The sequence below is a fragment of the Amblyomma maculatum genome, chromosome 2, assembly GCF_055883805.1.
Source record: "Amblyomma maculatum isolate TAMU_Amacu chromosome 2, ASM5588380v1, whole genome shotgun sequence".
In the NCBI taxonomy this organism is placed as follows: domain Eukaryota; kingdom Metazoa; phylum Arthropoda; class Arachnida; order Ixodida; family Ixodidae; genus Amblyomma; species Amblyomma maculatum.
This window is the reverse complement of record NC_139345.1, coordinates 52,825,613-52,845,728: the sequence shown is the minus strand read 5'-3', so window position 1 is coordinate 52,845,728 and position 20,116 is coordinate 52,825,613. Positions and strand designations below refer to the sequence as shown.

General features: G+C 44.2%; 1 protein-coding gene across 1 annotated transcript; it reads left to right on the top strand.

The window, feature by feature from the left end:
• The first annotated feature begins 663 nt into the window (after nucleotides 1-663).
• LOC146198657 (gonadotropin-releasing hormone receptor-like) lies at nucleotides 664-19,394 on the top strand. Its single transcript, XM_084592631.1, has 2 exons — nucleotides 664-1,415; nucleotides 18,518-19,394. The coding sequence occupies exons 1-2, from the start codon at nucleotides 798-800 to the stop codon at nucleotides 18,893-18,895; spliced, it is 996 nt and encodes a 331-aa protein (XP_084448757.1). The 5' UTR covers nucleotides 664-797; the 3' UTR covers nucleotides 18,896-19,394.
• Nucleotides 19,395-20,116: the final 722 nt, after the last annotated feature.

Below are 20,116 nucleotides of genomic sequence, written 5' to 3'. Positions count from 1 at the left end.
CAAAGTTTCATAGTTGAAGCTCAGCCATTCTTTATTGATTTCAGCTGACAAGAACTTTCAGTTGGGTAACATATGCCGGTTGTCCCAGCTATCTTGAGTCAAAAGTTGAAAAATCAGTGAAATCAGTGTCAAACAGATGCCAGCCATTTTGCTCAGTGCAAGCAGTATATTGTTTTGCAATTGAATAATTATTTGATTACGTTACTAAATATCAACATTAGACTATAAATGGAATTCGCAAAGTTGGAGGGCACTTTCAGACATTCCCCTCCCAGTTCGCGATGAGAGAAATAGGACGTGCAAGTTATTTCAGAGCTGCACAGTAAACCCGGGAAATACAAACAAAATCACGTGACTAGTGTGAGCCAGGGTTGAGTCGTCCTCTATCGTGGCTTTATTGGATGAAATCAGCTGCGGACTTCCTCTTTCGTTGCCGATTTATCTTGCAGGAACACATCAACCAAGATGAAGGACTGAAGATGAAAGCCACCTCAAACGGTGTGTTTGCAAATCGTCTGCTTGCCGTGCATAGAAGCTGCCCCGGGGAAAAGTGCTGGCTATTGGATCGCGTCAAGCGAGATGATTTGAGCGTGATTTACGCACACTTCGCGAAAGGTTAGTGGGAAAGGAAAATGACGGCAACGGGGAAAGAAAGATTTCAAGAGAAAGATGACCTCCTAAGCGGAAATTTCAGCGTGTTCCTCAGCGAGAACGTCACCAACGCCGTCACTTCAGCCCCCGAGGAGGTGTTGGGCCCTCGCTACCATAAGCGGGCCCGCATCGCAGTCATCATTGTCATGATCGTCGCCTCCGTCGTTGGCAACAGCATCGTCTGTTGGAAGCTCGTCTTCCGCAGACGCCACCGCCGAGTCTCCAAGGCCAGAGTGCTGTTCCTGAACCTCGCCATTGCGGACCTGCTGGTGGCTTGCGTCACGATGACGTCACAGGTGGTGTGGGAGGTGATGGGGCGGGTGTGGATCGCTGGAGACGCCTTCTGTCGCTTTTTCAAGTTCCTGCAGACTTTCGCCCTCGTCTCGTCCACATACATGTTGGTGGCCATCGCCCTGGACAGACACATAGCCATCGTAACGCCACTGGCGCCTAGCCCTGACCCATGGAGGCTGGCGGCCGTCACGTGGCTGGCATCGTGCATGCCATCGCTGCCCAACGTCTACGTGTTCCACAGCGTTGAGGTGGCGCCTGGAAAGTGCTTTTGTGCGTCCATATTTTACGACCGCGAAGTGCCCCTCTATCACCGCCAAATATACATGGCGTTCGTGTTCTTTATGGTGTTCGTTGTTCCGCTAGTGCTTCTGGTGTCTTTCTACACGGGAATCCTGTGGGCCATGTGGAAGCACAGTTCGAGCAGTGGCAAAGTGGGACAGCAGACCGCCTCCTCACTTCCACGGGCCAAGGTGGGTTCACATTTTACAGCTTAAATGACGTCAGAGTATGCAGTCCTCTAAAATAGTCACATTAATTTTATTCGATTAATGGAGTTTAATGTTCTAGACTGACTAAGGCTATAAGTGATGTTGTAATGAAGACTCCGGAAATTTCTGCCTACTGCCGGTTTTTAACTTGCGCTGATGTCATAAGGAATGCGCGAAAGCCTTGATTTGGCTTTGACCGAAATGTGGAAGTATCGGACGGGACAGAAGTTGTGTCATCGAGACTCAATCACCGTGGCGTGGTCAAAACAAAACATAAATATGGACGCTTGTAGAATGGCAAGATTCTAAAGGCTTGTAATGGTGACTGATGTGTTTGTTTAAAATATCGTGCACTGGTTTGTAGCATATTATATCTCCCTCAGAAAAAGCACATAAAGTTTTCTGTTGCTACAAAATTTTGCACAAGTTTTGACAGCGAATGCGTTGCAATACAATTTTCAGTACTAACATCGGAATTTTAAGTAGCTACAAAAGAAAAGTACTGCAGAAAAAACTAGAGCAACGAAAAAGAGCTACCGAAATATAGGACTTTTTAACGCTTAGGACCGAACTACAAAATACTTTCTCCAATTTTTACACGGTTCAGTAGATTTGTTCTTTTTTTTTTTTCGAATTGATTAGTTAAAAAAAATGCCATATAGGTGTCATGGACTCTCTATTTTTACTTCCTTGAAGCGTGCGGCCTTCGCTGAGTACTCTTACAATGTGTCATCACCTACAGATAATAATTAGGTCCACCTTAATTCCTTAGTCGCATTGAGAATTCTTCTAGAAACGCAACCTTTTCTCCGTAATTTTGTTTACCCTGCACAAATATAACTGTAATTTCTGCTCGAATTCATTATGAGTATGCAATCTTATATTTTTCTTTTTTACTTTTAGCATCCATCGTTTGCCTTCGACAGTGTCGTACGTCATAAAATGATCTGCTTTACGAAATTTTGACATGTCTATTTGGCAGCATGTTTCACAATAAAACGTTGCAACGCTTGATATTTTACCTCATATTTTTTTAATATAATTTTAGAATTTTGGTATTGCGGCGCATTGCATAACCACGGAAAAATTTTAACTTTTCTAAGAACAAAATGCGTTACACCCCTAAGATTTGTACATCTTCACTCTCTCTCCCCCTCCCCCCCCCCCTCCCCCCACCCATTTCTTGTCCTTTTTGAAGTGTTTTTCCTAAGCGAGATTAAGGGGGTGAACAAATGTACGAAAATGATGTTATGCTGACGCACACATGTAGTTATAAAGGCATGCGAAGTAGGCGCCTATGTTTGTAACTCTGTTCTCAACCACCCAAGTGTTCTGGTCGGTTTCCTTGAACGGTTCCAGTTGCATAAAAACAGGAACTGCTAGAGTACTGCTAGAGACGAGAGCAGGCAGAAGTACGCGGAACACAATCTAATGCGCTACCTAACATGGTCCATTACTGGCGGAGCATTATGGTCCAGCTGTTACGATGCCGTTACCATGGCATACGCCGGTGCCTTCCATCATATTAATGATCTGTCTACTGAACCAAAGGCGCACCAAACTTAGACGCGCCTGTGACGTCAAGTAGATTACTTCTTACCATATTATATCCTATTTCCATATGTTTACTTGCTCGAAGAACCCTACAGACATGCGTGCTTCAGTTTTTGGTTCGATCAGAGTAAAGGACAGCACAGCTCCTAAAGCGTCACTTCTCTTTTTTTAACCCTGTGGCCTCTACCGAAAAACAACGAACCTTAGATTTCCTAAACGCGCAGCGAAGTTCACTGCGCGAGCAGCAACCATGTTTTGATGTTTCCTTTTTTAAGGAGCTGCTGGATGTTCCGCGACGTTTTCAAGCCTCCATAAGAAAAACATGAGATGCTATCATAGTAATAATTAAACTCGTATACGTAGCGTATGCTTAACACTTCTTTGATCCTTTGCCAGTTTTGCCACTCTTCATTCTTCCTACCATTTCAGCATTCAAACCAGAGCAATACTCGATTACAGTTCTATGTTCAAAACAAATTGCAGAAGGCAGCTGCCACATTGTTCTTGGAGCTCGCGTGCTTTTAATCATCAACCACGGGGAACGCGAACCGAGTGTCTACTGCCTTTTAACGCAAAGAATTGTGCTACCGATGTTGGACAGTGAGGTAGAACGTTTTTTCTCAGTTATAAGAATATCATATAGCGAACTTATATTGCAGTTCTGCTTTATGCGCGTGGTTTTTGACAAGGTTGTTGTCATGCCTTTTTCTCTTAAACTGTTCACAACTAGTGCTATCTTGTCCGCTGCTACCTGATTACCTTAATTTCAATTTCGCTGCAGCCGTTTCTTTGTATCCTTTGCTTTGGGTATGCTTTCCGAAAACAATTCGGTGTCTTTTCTCACTCGATCATTTCGCTCCATCGGTTTGAGTCGTGGAGCAGTGACTTTTAGATAATTCATCCATATTTCTCAGGAAGAGGTAGAAAGACTCGTTTTCCTGGTGTCGACTGGACACACTGATATTGCTATGTTCAAAATCTATTTTAAATTTACTTATCAGAAAGATGAAAGGACCACAGCGACGAAAAAGTGCTTAAAACAGGATCGCATGAAAATCCCTGAACTAGCATCACTTTAATTGTTAGTACCTGCAATTTCACGTCGAATAACGCTCAGGGTTAACGACCTAAAGTAGATAACTGTCACGTGCAGTTTCATGCGTTGTTCGCCTCTTGAATTTTTCTTGACTTTCCTTCCGCTGGTTGGCACAGGCTATTGATGTGGTCTATGACAGTCGGCGCAGTAAGTACAAAAATATTTAATGAATATATTACAACAGATAGATCTTTTTCTTCTACGTATATACCGGCCCTACGCCTGTATCTTAACACTTGAATAAACCCAATTAAATAACTTCACTTATGACTTCATATAGTCCGCTGGAATGAAAATCTGCGGTTTTGCTCGAAAGAACAGGATCTTGCAGTCATGTTCACCCATTTTTTACGTATAAGCACTAAAAATATTTTTTTTTTATGTATTGCTCACGACTAAGAAAAATTGAGAATAATTCGAACTCTTATATGCAGCAACTTCCAAGAACATGAAATGCAGCTGCGCCTGGTATCGATATCTGGCTGCGAGAGGGTAACGAAAGAAAGGCATGGGTTAGCAGTATTGCAAGACAAACATATGCGGTGAGCCGGAATCGGGAGTAGGAGCGAAAATGCACAAAACACAGAACAAGAAAAAAGATGCAAAATTCGCTTTGATTCCCCACAGCGCACAAAGCTCTTTTTAGCTCTAAGCGACCTTCACCAGAGAAAACGAGGCGATGAAGGTAACCTTGTTCCAATCCCTTGCGATCCTGAATCGCTTGGAACCTGTTTTGCGTTCCTCGAAAAAGGAAACGCCGATAATGTGCCGCGGGGCTGAACTGCGACTGTTGCTCAGAATCTTATGTATACATTTTCTGCGTTCAAAATATATCGGGCGATCTTTCCCTTTCATTTGCAATGCAAATGCGCATCTGCTCATCTTGCTGCGGTTCAATGCACCAGATCCTGCGCCACCATATCTTCGTAATCTGGTGCAACACTGTTGAAGATCGAAGCAGATATACGAAGGCCTATTCGAGAGTTGCATATACGAAAACCACTTTTGTAGAAGCAAAAGCCAATCGCATTCCGAATGGTAAGCAGCATTTGCCAGACATATGTTCCTTGTTTTGGTGGGTACACTGCACGGATTTGCTGAAGCCGCGCAGCAGGTAGGAAACTCCAAGTAAAGTTACTGCTTCAACTATTTCAGCGCGCTTTGTGACTGGAGTACAACTAAGGTTTAAAAACGAATAAATCCTGCACATGCACGCAGCAGGAGAGCTTCCAGCGGTGACCGTGTCGTGGGCAGGAATCTTTTTATAGCCGCCATCGTACGGCCAATCGCAGATGACATTTTCTCTCACCGCGACCGGAGGAATCACAGACTTGAGCGTCATATCGTCGTCATGGAAACGAAATTATGCAGGGGAAAAAAAAAAGCATCATCCGCTAACAGGACCACAGCCTCCAAAAAAGCAGCAACATCGATTGGTGCCCCTTTTGACGATTCGGCCACATTCACAACCTCTAGCTTTTTAAACAGACAGCTTGATGGCTTTTGTCCAACTGGAAACCAAGGACGGAGTCATCACTGCCTTCGGCGTTCAGAGCGAAAAATCGGATTGATAGTCATTAGAAAACTGGTGATTAGAAAATTGCAACATGACTTCAGCGTCATTAGGACGTGCAAGTACATACAGCGCAGGGTCGTCCACCCTTAAGGTGAACACGCAAGCACGTCTCCGCTCTCTTCGGTGCCCCAGTGTTTTCGACCCTGTTGCGTATCGAAGCGAAATAACCGCCCATGCGAAGCATCACCTCCAGAGCGGATGTGTTGGACTCAGCGGCGCTTCGAAGAGAGCGACCACCATTTCGCATGCCCACCCTTAGAGTGGACGACCCTAAACTGCCACAGAGAAGGACTTCGGGGAATCAGTCAAGAATAGATAGTGTGACCATTGGGTTACGTATCAGTTCTCAGTCGAAAAAAAGGTACAGAACATTTTCTAATAAGGGAGTGATTACTCATTGTCATCCACTCGAGCGCAACCATACGGCTACAAAGGAAAGCTATACAACTTTCTCAGAAACATCGTAGTTAAAGAAAAATTCGTCCTACTCCAACTTGGGGGGTTTCCCCTAAATATTTGACCAGAACATTTTCTGCTGTCACTACGTAATTTCTGTGCATTTTTGACAGTCAACTTGTAGTGATAACAGAAATTTTTGTTGTAACATCAGAATCGCCTGTAGTTACAGCAAAAAAGTACTATAGAAAAGTTGCAGTATCACTGGCAAGTACTACAGAACTACAGAAATATTATACTACAGAAAGAAACATTCTTATTAGTGCGTGAAGCGACTAGTGGTTATCTGTGTGCTTGTCATTTTGCGTGTGTACTCATACGTGCTGACGTTTGTATTCGTATACGTGTGCGTGTGCGTGTCTGCCAATCCTCACTGTTCCCTTCCACTAACTTTCCAGAAGCTTCTTCCTGTCAGAAGCTCATTCAGTAACTAAACGAAAAAGCGATGGCCAAATCAAATTTTTTAGCAATTGACTGGCCTTTTGCCTGACGACGATGCTTTCATTAATTCGTTCAGCAATTAACTGGCCTTTTGCCAATTAGAGCTGAAAAATGAAAAATCACTTCGACATCGAAATAGCCATGGACGTCGGTATAGTGTGCAGACGTCAAAACACCCACGGATGTCGAAAGTGTGCAAAATACGTCAAAATTGCGCGAAAAAGCCTGCCACCAAATTTTTATCTGTTGTAGGCCGTCATTGCACCCGCCACCTCTTTTGTGGTGGACGACGGCTGTTGCGGCGTGCGTCTTTCTCTCCCTCTTCTTTTTATTTCTTCTCTATTTTCTCTTCTGTCCGCACGAGGCAGCGGAGGTGGCTCAGCTACGGAGCCAGTAGCAGTCCCGTGCATTTTCTTTTCCTTCTTCCTACAGCTACGATAACGACAGGTGGCTGGTCACAGTGGTCACAGCCCCGATGTCACTGGAAGAGTAAATACTATCGGTATATCACTGAAATGTGTGACTGAAACAGCTTTTTCACGTCGCATCGCATTGTCACCGGTCATCATTTGGTTGTGCTGTAGCTTGGCTTTCTGCTTTGTGGAGGATTCTGGGAGGTAGAGGTGAGAGAAGGATTAAGGTAGGTGGGTAATAAGGCATCAGCTGGTAGGACAGGCAGTTGAAATGGTAGGTGAGCTTGGTGACACCTTCCGTATTCAGAGGATACACGCAAGCACGCACGCACGCACTCATGTGCGTGCAAATATACACACATCACGACTTTTCCAGCCAATGAAGTACTATAATACTAATTGGTCAAAACAAACAAAACGTCATGAAAAGCTTTCATGCCCATTTCTTAGCAGAGAAATTAAAGCTTTTCTTTTTTATTCGATGCTCAAGGTTTTCGATGCCTGCTTTTTGGCGCTTGTCTTGTGTGTCAAGCTTAGATTCCTGGTGTCACTTCAGTGGGCCACCCTTTTTCGACGGCCTACCAACGGTGACCTTCCTCCAAGTTCCATGAATTACGCGTGATACGCGGAAAATTTCCACCCTGAGCATCACAGTCAGATTTAAAACTGCTGGTGCGAGAAAAAAAAAGGTTAAAATATAAAGACATATAAATCGCTTTGGAGGAAGGAGACAGATAGCCAACATCTATACTAAGCGCAGACAGGGGAATTGAAGACAGAAATATGGAAGGATAAGGGTGCAGCAGGTAGTCAAATAAACGATTGAAAAAGAAAATGCGACAAAGCCGAGTGGTCTTGGTCGCATTTTCTTTTCCAATCATTTACTTCACTACCTGCTGGAACCCTCTCCTTCCAGATTTCTGTCGCATCTCGACCTCTAGTTGATGTACTTTCAGGTATCTGCATTGCATTTACGGACGCATCAATTTTATAAAATGGCGGTAGAACAGCAGGTGCTAGTCCAAAACACAGTGAACTAAAGGTACATAAAGAATATGTTTCAGAATACTCCGACTCGCTTGTGATGGAACTCTATGCAATCCGCGAAAAAAGATTCTATAACAGAAGCCCACATCTATACAGACTCCTTAGCCGCCGCCATAAAACAACTGAAGAAAGTGACAAATACGTTATGTGTAACCCAGGAAATGCAAGCACTGAATATAAAAACAAAGGTACGCATCCAGGTACATTGGCCACAAGACGATACTGAGAACGCTGAGCAGAGAAAAGTTGACCACCTCACACAGGAAGTTCCAAACACAAATGCGCCCCCCACCAGGCTCCCTTTTGATGTCCGCTCCGCTGTTCTCATCTTAGCGTCCTCTTTAAGGAAAAGTACGCGTGCCCTCATTCCCTCGTATACATACCCCTCCCTGATAACTTAACGAGATTGGAGGAGGTTTTCCTTAGGAGGATAAGAGCTGGGACGGCCCTTACCCCGTCGGTAACATGCCGATGGGAATCTCAAGTACACATCGGACCAACCACATGTCCGAAGTGTTCCACACCAGCTGAAAAAGTGGATGTTCGCCACCTGCTGTGGACTTGTACAGAGACAAGGGCATCAAGGACACAGATTCCGCGGGAAGTGGGACTAACCACAACAAGGGAAGAGGACTTCTCTAAATGGCTCACCGACAACGATAAGAGCGGGAGCCTGCCCGGTTCCTTACGGAACATAGTTTACACGAGTTTCTATAATATGCCTTATGGCATCGCACAGCACACGACGCCTCTTCGTTTCGCCTCCATCGAAACGCACCCGACCGTGGCGGCTGCGTTTCGATGGAGGCGAAACGAAGAGGCGTCGTGTGCTGTGCGATGTCAGCGCACGTTAAAGATCCCCAGGTGGTCGAAATTACTCCGTAGCCCTCCACTACGGGTCCTCTTTCTCTCTTTCCACTTTCATTCCCACCTTCCTCCCTTCCCTTACGGCGCGGTTCGGGTGTCCACAGAGCAAGTGTGACAGTTACTGCGCCTTTCCCTTCCTGTGAACCAATTTATTATTTTATGGCAAGCTTGCGTAAAAAAAAAGCAGAAAAGAAAATGCGGCCATTGAATTTGGTTTGGTTTTGTTTCATTTGTGGGATTTACCGTCCCAAAGCGACTCAGGCTATTAGATGCCGTAGTGGAGGACTCCGAAAATTTAGACCACCTGGTATTCAGATATGTGGCGCAAACAAAGACAAACACAGGAGAAGATCCACAACACACCAACTAGCCTCTCAAGCCGTTATTTTTAGACCACCTGGAGTTCATCGTTTTATTTCCACCGAAACGAGACTCCGTTTTGGACCCCCCGGCACGCAGGCCTAAGCAAGCCCTACTCAGGAGCATCGCAAACTAAGGTCTAGTGAAGATACATTGTTGCTTCACGGCCTCAGCCGCCAGGCGGATGGCTTGTTGCTGTTGAGCGCGGTTCTCGCTGCGCAGCAAGGTTTTCCAGGCTTCGCTATCTATATTTTGCTCGGCGCCCGGGTTGCCAGCACATTCCCAAATTGCGTGGTCTGGAGTGCCCCTCTCCCCGCCTGTTATGTAATACTGGTCTTTCTCCTCTTTAGAAATTGTCGCGTATACCCAGAAGCGGCCTATATGCTTTCCCCCTTGTAATCTTCTCCATGCAATTGCCTCCTCGTTGCCGAGGGAATGGTCGGGCGGCGGATAGAGCCTGTTGCTCAGCTTATAATGCCCCGTGATCTCGTTTTATGAAATCAAGCTATCTTTCATGTCTATACGAGAGGGCTGCTCTACGGCCGCTCGGTGATAGAGAGCTCGGGCAAGCTCGTGTGCAGCCTCATTTCCTGCAATAGACTCGTGCGCTGGAATCCATATTATTTCTATATTACGTTCTGTCGGCCTCGCCTCGAGGAGGCGTTTGGCCTCTTCCGAGATTCGTTTTTTTCCTAAAGTTCCTCACTGCATTTTTGCTGTCACATAAAATTGTCCTGGCCTTGGTATCGACGCAAGCGAGTGCTATCACCAGCTGCCATTAATGCTCCTGCCGCGTCAACAACCGTGGATACAGCCGCCCTGTGCTGTCTGCACGTAGCCTCTGCATAAGCAACCTGGTCTGCCAGTCGCTTCCTCATCTTCCTCTCGCAGGCCTTAACCATATGCTCTCGCCTTTCTTTGTTGTACTCGGCGTGCATGTTTCTCGCCATAGGTGGGACGCGTATCTTGGCCCTGATTCCTGGCGGGATGTTTACCATCTTTTGCGTGCTACTTTCTGGCCGGATTCCTACGCATTCGAGTATTGTTCTGCCCGTTTCAGAGTGGCCGAGCCGTTCCAAATGGGATATCCTCACTCCCTCTGCCAGCTCAACCCATCTGTTGTGAACTCCCATTTTTTTTCAAGCCGCTCTGTCGACGTGGATATGGGGAATCCCAGAGCTCGCTTGACGCGTTTTCTCAATATACTGTCTATCTTCTCTATTTTTGTCTTGTTCATGTTTAGGTACGGCGTCGCGTAGCAGATCCGACTTATTACGCACGCCTGTGACATTTTCAGGGGATTTCTTTCTTTTAGTCCTGTCCCCTTTACTGCTACCCTCCTGAATATGCCTATTACTTGGTCTACATATGTGGCTAATTTCTTTATGATGATGGTGTTGTTGCCCTTCTTGTTGATAAACATGCCTAGGATCCTCATTTCCTCGACCCTGAGCGCTTCCCCAGGCCTTCCGCCACCACTTTAATTTCTACTTCTCTCTTGCTCCTGCCGTCGCTATTGTATACAAAAAGCTCCGACTTTTGCGGTGAACACGCCAGGCCTTTTTCGGCCGCATACTTCACCACTACGTCTGCTGCCCTTTGCAAAGTCCACTCAATTTCCGCGTCGCTTCCGCTATTCATCCAAATATTTATGTCGTCGGCATACATGCTGAATTTTATATCAGGGATCTTGTTTAGCATGGATTTCTTTAACGTGCACTGACATTGCACAGCACGTGGGTGCCTTGCTTTTCGCCTCCATAGACAAGCGCCAACCGAGGCCGGGATTCAATCCCGAATCCTTGGGCACGGGTTCGAATCCCGGAACAGTATATGTGTTGGCTTATCAAAGCGAATTTGTGTACTTGTAGTTTAGCCTTTTTGGCTGCAATACATCAATGTCCAACGCTAGAAAGTAATAAACGGTATAAATGGCTAGAACGTAATAAAGTCGGTGGTAAGCAGTTTCGGATGGCAGTCTGCGTGCAGTTTCTTAATGTTACTTGACGGAAACCTGGGGACGCTGCACTTCATCCAGCATTAGAAGCACAGGAATACCGAGAAGGCGAGGTTCTTTAATTGGCTTTGCAATTGTTGTGCACTAAATACCAGTTCCGCTGTAACAATACCTCCTCGAAGAAATACTGTGAAAGTTAACTTTCAGTGGTCGTGAAGTTGTGAATATAGTGAAAAAAATGCAACTGTTGTAATAATTTAATATTATAGAAAAGAGACCATCGCGGCGCAACTAGCGATTTGGGGAATTATCTACATCTCTGGCCCAACAGTAGGCAGGAGAACGGTGGCATTTCGTATAGACGTCCTTCCCGCTGTTTTTAAGGGGCTATTGAGAAACTTGCATAGATGCAGGCGGCGCTCTTCCTTCTGGGGAATATATTGAGAAACTTTAGACAGGACATTTGGGTCAATAGAAGAATTAAAAGGATTCGTCTCTGTTGTAAACATCCAGAGACGAATCTTTTCTTCATAAAATATTTTATACCAGTAAGGGACGGATATATGTTTGTGAAGAATATTTTCGGATATAGCTTTCAGTCTTCTTTTTATTTGGGACTGTACAATGCAGTTAGCCTCAGAGGCAATAGCAAAAGGCCCAAAAATCCTAACTAGCACATTCCACCTTGACAGCGTAGGCAGCAAATGTTTACAGACGTGGCTACGCAACATATGCTCTTTTTCGCTCTCCCCTTTGAATCCTACTGTCGTCCCTTCCCTTACGGCGAGGGCAAATGTCCTCTGAACAATTGTGAAAGACACTGTGCATTTTCTTTCCTGTGAACCAGTTATTATTATTAAGAATATTAGGTTGCGTTTCTTTGAAAATTTTGTGCCAGTTTCTTACTGCCGAAAATTCACAGACTGAAAACGAGGAGGTGGTGTTCGAGCCGATTTCGTCTACTCTTAAGACGAGGCTCAAGCAGCCCGCTAATTATTTTTCGTGGTGAGCTGCAGCTACGAAAGAACAAATAACTCTATGATGAAGACAGTTTGTGTTGTGGCGGTGGCGTTAAGTCTATCACGGAGTTCTCCAAGGGTGCTTTGCTACTAAAGACATTTCATCCGCCCAGGAATGCGGGATCGAATACCGGTCATGGCGGCAGCTTTTAGGTGGAAGCAGAAAGCAAGGCGCCCTAGTGCTGTGCGATGTCACTGCACGTTAAGGAACCCCACGTGGTGAAAATTTCCGGAGTCCTCCACTACGGCTTCTCTCATAGTCTAAGTCGCTAAATCCCATAAACCAAACCAAAACAAACATTTCAACTGCATTCTTTGCAGTCTGCTATTATTACGGTTGCACTCTTTGGAATTTAGCCAACTCATAATACTTGCAGCTGCTTTCGGGTTGAGGAGAAATCAGTGCAAGGGAGTTCACTTGCAGACGTTAGGAATGTTGTTGATTGATGCTCGGTTGGGGTACACGTCAGCAACGCGATAAAAGCAGAGATGGATGACAATGTTCTCAGCACACTGCTGCGAAAACGAAGTGAGTCCTCGGCCAGCCTAAAGGAACAGGAAAACTAGCTTTTTGTACAAAAACTTTGAGTCATTTCGAATAAAGTACTTTCAATTCGTCTAGCTAGTTATTTAAATCGCAAGTGTTTTCAGAAACATTGATCTCCATCCCACTGCAATGGTTAATTTTCCTAGCCGAAGTTGCGGGTGTTGTTGTTTCTTTTTGCGTTCACCGCAGTGTGGGACAAGTAATCAGTGGCAGTTTGTCGCTGTCACTCTTATGAGCAAAAAGGAGTGTTTTGTTTGTGTTTTATCAAGTGGTTTATTTTTACTTTGCTCCTGTAGTGATAGCAGGTTCTTATGTCTTTTTATTCATGGCCTTTTGGACGAGGAACGAGGGCAATTTCTTCTTTTCGACAAAGTTTTATCTCTTTCAGCTATCGATCAGCCAGAAAACAGCATGGGCATTGAAACGTTTACTAACACTCCGCTTTGATGTGTGCACTTGACGCTATATAGCCTACCTGCGACCACACTGCATTTAGAACTTAAACATTTCACAGAGGCAGCAATACAGAGAGTCACATATCCCTGGGTCATTACGTGTTTCGTTTTTTGTTTTCTATGCTCTGTTTCGTTCACTCACTGTGCGCAGTTATGGACTCTTAAAGTGATTTATTAAATGGATGTCAGACCAAGATGGTTATTTCTCGCACCCTATTACCGTGTCAGCCGTAGCGCCGTAACACGCAGCCTACTGAGAGGAGAAATGTTTGTTTAGGCACACATGTAATTTTTTTTTTCACACCCTATCTTAAAAGCTTATGGTATATAGAATGCCCACGATTTCTGGAAGCGTTGCTATGCTTTTATCAGCTGACTCGGGTACGTCGAGAACATATAGGCCAGGAATGTTATCGTCAAAGCAAGCACCTGTAATGATTCAGATTGGGGTCTCGCTTTTGTCGCGATCCAATCTGTTGACGGCAACAGCTTTTAGCCCATCACTGGAGGCGAATAAATAGCACAAGACGTGAGCTTTTTGGTGTTTAGAGCGAATAACCGAAATGATGTGGCAGTCTATTGACACCATTGTGGCACATGCGATTTATATGTGAATGGTCCTTGGTTTTAATCAAGTGTTGTCAAGATCCGGCCGTTGTGGCATATGTGTGCGAGCCTTTTCATCGTATTAAGCCCTGAGGGGCGCTGCTTACGATGTCTGTAGCTTCAAGAACACAGCGCAATTTTTTTTATTATTATTAATAATAATAATAATAACAATAATAATAATAATAATAATAATAATAATAATAATAATAATAATAATAATAATAATAATAATAATAATAATAATAATAATAATAATAATAATAATAATAATAATAATAATAATAATAATAATAATAATAATAATAATAATAATCTATTTTTCTTTTAATACAAGGAAAGGAACGGAGCAGCCGCTAAAAAGCTGCTTCGAAGAGCAGCTTGATAGGGCGGCTGCCCCTGTATATGACGGCATTTCACAGCAAAGAAGTCACGCTTACACAATGAATAAATAATGAATGGAGAAATAATTACATGACTAAAAAAGCACAAGGTAAATCAGGAAAAATACATGAAGATAATACAGAGATGCCGCAGGATAGAACACTTAATTTAAAAATATGTATTCATAGAAAGATTTCGCGAATTAATTTAATGGGAGGAACAGACAAATCATGACCACTATGGGAAAGTATTGATGCAATATGGTAGGAAGCCTGAAGCGAAGCATCTGCCTGCCATAGTTCGTCCGGCACGCGGTAGCGTGCCGATGGTCCGGGTCAAGGGTGTCGTATGTGTTTATGTTCTTTCAATTTCCATGAGTTTGCATACTTGAAAACAAAACCGGTGAGCTGATAGGTCTGGTGTTTTCCTAGCAGGGAGATGAGGAGACAGCAGTCAAGGCGGTAGCGAATCATGTCGTTTGATGCGGGATCGAGGACGTGGTTTCATTTTCGCTCACCTTAGCACACGTCAGACGACGGCACGTCAAACATCAGACGATCGTTGTAATAACTCCGCAATTTAGCTAAAGTGCCTTCAAAAGATGCCGAAACTTTGAGAGAGAAAACGCCGCCACAGTTAGAAAGTCCCTTTCCAGCTTTTCCGTTCAGAAGCTTGATACGGTGCCGGCGCCAAACTGACGCGTCTCCTAAGACTTATTTGTCGCCATCCGACCCCTTTCCTATTCTCATGGCGGTCCCTTCCGATCCAGATTTCGCGCTATATACTCTCTCTGACTCTGTTTCTTCACTCGGTTGGTCTGTAAACATGTTGTCATCACTCTTTGCGCTTCTCCTTGACGCCGCATCTTTCAACTCTTTCCGCGCTCTGAACTCTGAAAAGACAACCCAGGACTGCATGCCGTGACAAATTTCAGGGAAGAGCCTGCCAGTCCCACTAAGCGACAGCGGTATATATCCTGGCCGTACTAGAATGCATAAAAGTATTCTATAGAACATGTCTCACGTGTATTTGTTGCAACAGAATCTTTGTTTTATTTTGTTTTTGTTTCTATATATCGATCCCTAATCAAGGTAGTTCTGCGCATGGCCAAGGTTTTTCTTCTTAAGTACAACCTTGCTGGCAGACAGAGATAAAATATCAAACCTTTCTTCGTGTTCTCTCCAGCGCTTTCCTTGGACTGCACCAGCGTGAAAAACTAGAATCCTTTGGTGTAACAAAGCCGAAGCCGAAGTTGCAGAAGAAAGCCAAAGCTGCATATGTCTTCGTTTCTTGGTATTGCCTTTTCCGGCTTGGCACGACAGTATACCTTCTATTCGGTTTCAATAGACGCAGAATGAACAGCGCACTTGGTACATAACCAAAGGATAACCCACTCTACCAAAGAGCTATCATTCAGGCTAACTTACTCCCTTGTGTAAAATTATGAGTTAACTCATTCATCCTATTTTAGTAAAACATCAATAATCTGGTTACAAACCGTCTACACCCGCAATAAATAACAGTTTATTGTGCACAGGCAGTCCGGTTTCCATAAAGCTCATGATCATTCAGAGGTTTTGCTGTTATTAATCTAATAACAGATGGCCCGCACCCACGCAGCAGGATCGTCCGAGATCCCTTGCGTGCCGCGTGTCATCTGTTATGAGGTTAAATCTGTTGGTAGGCGTTTGCTCTTCGCCATTGCCACTTTTTCTTCAGGCTTGTGCTCCGCTTCTTTCAGAGCAGATCCGGCATTCTGCCCACTCAGTATAAATTGCTTATCTGTTGCCAACTGCTCCGTTTTGCTGCGTTTAGCTCAGTTTATTATCCTTTGTTTCGTTGTTCCAATATATTTTAATGAACGTAATCTAACGATGGGAGTATGAACATTTTGTAAGCAATTTGACCTTTTTCGTCGTGTTCTTTCTTCTCAGAAATTAATATTTTTGGGAAGCTTTTGAGCACCCATTATTATATTTATGCCAGTGTAGATTACGTGTAACAGTGGCTCCTAAATACTTGAAGGTATAAGCTTTTAGTGCATTTAGTGAATTTATTCCAATGTTATAGGAAAATAACCGCACGCTCTTCCTAAACAGTAACATACGTAAAAGTTGTTTTTGTGTAAATTGTGTAATTAATTTCTATGTCCCATTTTTCGCACCAAAAATTCATGTATGAGGGGACACTGTTTATTCTGATGTGTCATGCGTCTTGTGTCATGTGTCATGTGTCAGCTTGGGTCTTGCGAGAATAAATTATGCAGTCATCTGCAAAAAGTTTCAGTTATACAGGAGACTCGATAACCTCTTTAGTGTCGTTAATATAGATGAATAATAAAGGAGCCAAAACAGTCCCCCACACTCACAACCTACCTGCAATTGTTCAAATAGGCTTCGATCCACTTCAGGATAGTTTCGCTAATTCCTCTTCTGTGTATTTTAAAAACAGTTTCCTGCGTGGAGCTTGTCTAATGCTTTTGCGAATTAACGCAAATGACATCGCTTTGTTCTTGGAAATCTATGGCCGATATAAATCATGTATGGTTTCTTTGACCTAAGTTATGGTAGATAGTCGTTTTCGGAACCTATGCTGATGTCGGTAAAAGAACCAGTTCCTCAAGAAAAGCGGGGTCAACAGAGCCGGCAGGAGCGTGCGCTACAGCTGCTGTGGAGCTGACCACGAGGAGCAACGGCGACGACGACGCAAAACGCAGGAACAGGCGCCAAAGGGCTGCGTTCTAAAACAGGTGTTACGACCGCGCAGCGCCAGTCTTGTGGTTACGAGTGAGTCTGTAAGGGCTTCAAAAAGATTTTATACAAGAAAAATGACATCTAATCGGCGGACCACTTTGGAACCTGGGTTAGTATTTCATCTAGCCCGCTGGTCGCTTTAGAATCCAAAACCCATTCATTAAACATGCCTGCCTGATTCACAGCAAAGTGTCCCATCAGGCATGAAAAGGAAGAACGTGCGATGCCCGTCACGGTCATAATTGCCTGGTTTAGAGAAAACAAAAACAGACTGGAAGAAAATGTTGAAAATATGGGCTATTTTGGCCCTTTCTGTCACTATTTTATTGTTAACTTGAATTTTATTCATTTCTTCTTTACTGACACTCAGGTAAAGCCAAAGCTTTCAAGGTGCAGTTTTTTGTGAAGCCATTTCGCTTTTAATTAAAAAGCTGCTCTTTCAATTCCGTCGAAGTAATTTTTAAAGTAATTCGTAATTTAGAGACCTCAGTTGAGCAAGCTTTCCTCCTGAGGAACCGCTTTATGTTGCGCTTGTACTGTACTATGACATTATCACCCTTCATTCCCACCATACCTCTATTTTACTTCCTCTACCCCCTTTGTCCAGTGTGCAGTAGCAGGCCAGGGTCTCTTTACCGCTGGACACCCTCTCCACCTTTCTTCTCATTAAAATACTCTCTCTCTCTCCTTTCACCCTTGATGTGTACGATAGGTCGTTTGATCGAACGGTCGCGGGGTATCATTTTCTTTCTTAGATTGGGAGTGAATCTGTCAACGAAGTGTTCTATGGTATTCTTAAAGCATACAGCCATAGTTATTCACCCAATTCACAATCACAGGCAATTTCGAATTCAAATTCACCAATAGGCAATTCTAAAACAATCTAAAATGGGCTTGTTATCTGCCCGTCCATGACCCTTAACTTCCACTTGTGAGAAGGGTTGGGCAAAAGGGCTGTCTGTAACTGGGATGTGCCCGGGAAGCATCTTATGAAAAAATATTTGTAATCAGAGATTGGGTGATTCATGCTGTCTTCGGGTCAGGTGTCGAAGTAACGTAGGCGCAGATATCGCATTGCTTATGCTATATGCCGACAAGCACTTGGTACTAGCGCAGTGATTTTTCTAAGTAGGCTAATTATCAAACGCTTCTGCAATACTTTGCGACAGGTCTTCTTGACAGTGAAAACAAAAGCACGCGGGGACCCTCTTTAACTCTGCCACTATTCGGGCTTGTTGAAACCGGATGTACCAAAACAGAACCTGTTATCTAGGCTTTCCTTTCCCTTTTTCCGTCACTGCCAATCTGACCTTGAATATGCAGATCTATGTTGAAAATATAATTTAAACAGGTGCCAATAATATACAATTCTTTAGGACAAAATAACAGGCGCATAAAACAGCGTTCTAAGGAATAAAAGGCCTATTTTATCTCTCTAGCACTGGCTCGACTGCATTAATTGTTGTTCCGTATAATGTTTGGAGTATTTTATAAGCGAAAGCTTATGGCTGAATAACTATACTGTCAATCTATGTGCCTTTCTTTTTGTGCAGGTAAAAACGCTGAAGATGACTGCCGTAGTGTTCGGAGCCTTCCTGGTTACCAACGTACCGTATATGGTCCAGGAGGTCATCCTGGCTTTCGGCAACCCCGGCATCCTGAACGCCAACGTAGTGGCTCTATCCGGGGTCATATCGGCGTCGAACAGCGCTATCAATCCGTACATCTTTCTGTACTTTCAGAAGAGCCACATCCGTGGAAGGCAGGGCGTACTGTTTTCGCTGCTGAAAGTTCTGCCCTTCTTCAAGCGCTGGGCTCCACGTACGGACAGTGAGGGTCACAAGATGACGGCTGTGACCGTGACGTATTCCGGTCGCCACTCACGAACAATCACCACGGTCAACGGCGAGTCCTGTTCCGCTAGAAGTTAGTGCTGATGACTTACCAGGGTGTGTGTAAGCGGGGACTAGCGGCTGTACAGCGGTTGCGCCTAGCGACCAAGCTTCTTGCAGAGGACTATGCCTATCAAGTCATCCTCGTTCTCAAGCCGTCCCCATTACATCAGGCTCGGACGGGGAGAAGACGAGTGCTTGCTGTATTTTTATATTCAAGAAGCCTACACTTATTACAATGCCATATTATGATGAGCAATGAATATTGCGTGCAGAAAAACCCGCCGGTTCCTTGCGGCCCCCTTTTCAGGACGTTCCGGTACTGAGACGTGCCGGTAGGTTCCAGGGCTGAAGGGACGCAGCTTTGTGCTTTTGACGGTACTCGAGAGTGTTGTGAAAGCAATTCGCACGACCAGGAACTTTTTCTACGATAAGAATGACGTTTTCCTGAGAGAAGAAGAGTGGTCTTCTCTACAGGAACTGGTTTTTGCCATGCGTTCGTCGTCTTCATGCCGAACACCTTCACGAGACTGAAAAATGTACTTGCAATTTGACTTGAAATATGAAGTTTCTCGTTTTACACTGCTATGGTTGTGGTGCTGGCAGCAGATAGTAGAAGATAATAAGCAAGTAAGACAGGCATTGGAAATTGTCCTGCTCTTTCCTGACTTTTTTTTTTTTGACGTGTTTGTTCATGGAAGCTATAATGTCTGTGCCTAGTATGTTTCCATTCGTAACTATGTTTTTAGAGGTAAAACGACAAATGAAGGTAAGTTCATGTACACAAGGGATATGTAGCCCTCACATCATAAAGCGATCTCTTTCCGAAAATCTTAAGAATCTGGAATGAACACAAAAAAAGCTAAATTTCACATTTACGCTTTATATTTCTGGTTCATAGAACACTGATATATATATAACGATTCAATACGATAGGCTGAAAGTATTCTTGAACAATGTCGCTAACACGTTAGGCACATGTCCTTCTGCAATCGTGCTCAGATTCATTCGGAGAACAAATACAAGGGTGAGGTTCAAGAAAACCAAGGTCATAGGAAGCCTCACTGGTACCGGGCACTTTATTCGCTGCTCTTGTCGTCGCTTTCATTGGATTGTGGCTCTGATACGGCATTTCGCTGCTGGAGACCAGGGTAGAGGTTCCGTGCCGTAAATGCTGTCACTGGACGAAGGCCGGATCACCTCCGAGATTTAGGATGGGAGCACGTTGCTGCAAATCAGTTGGGTGAGCAGGTTCGCTTT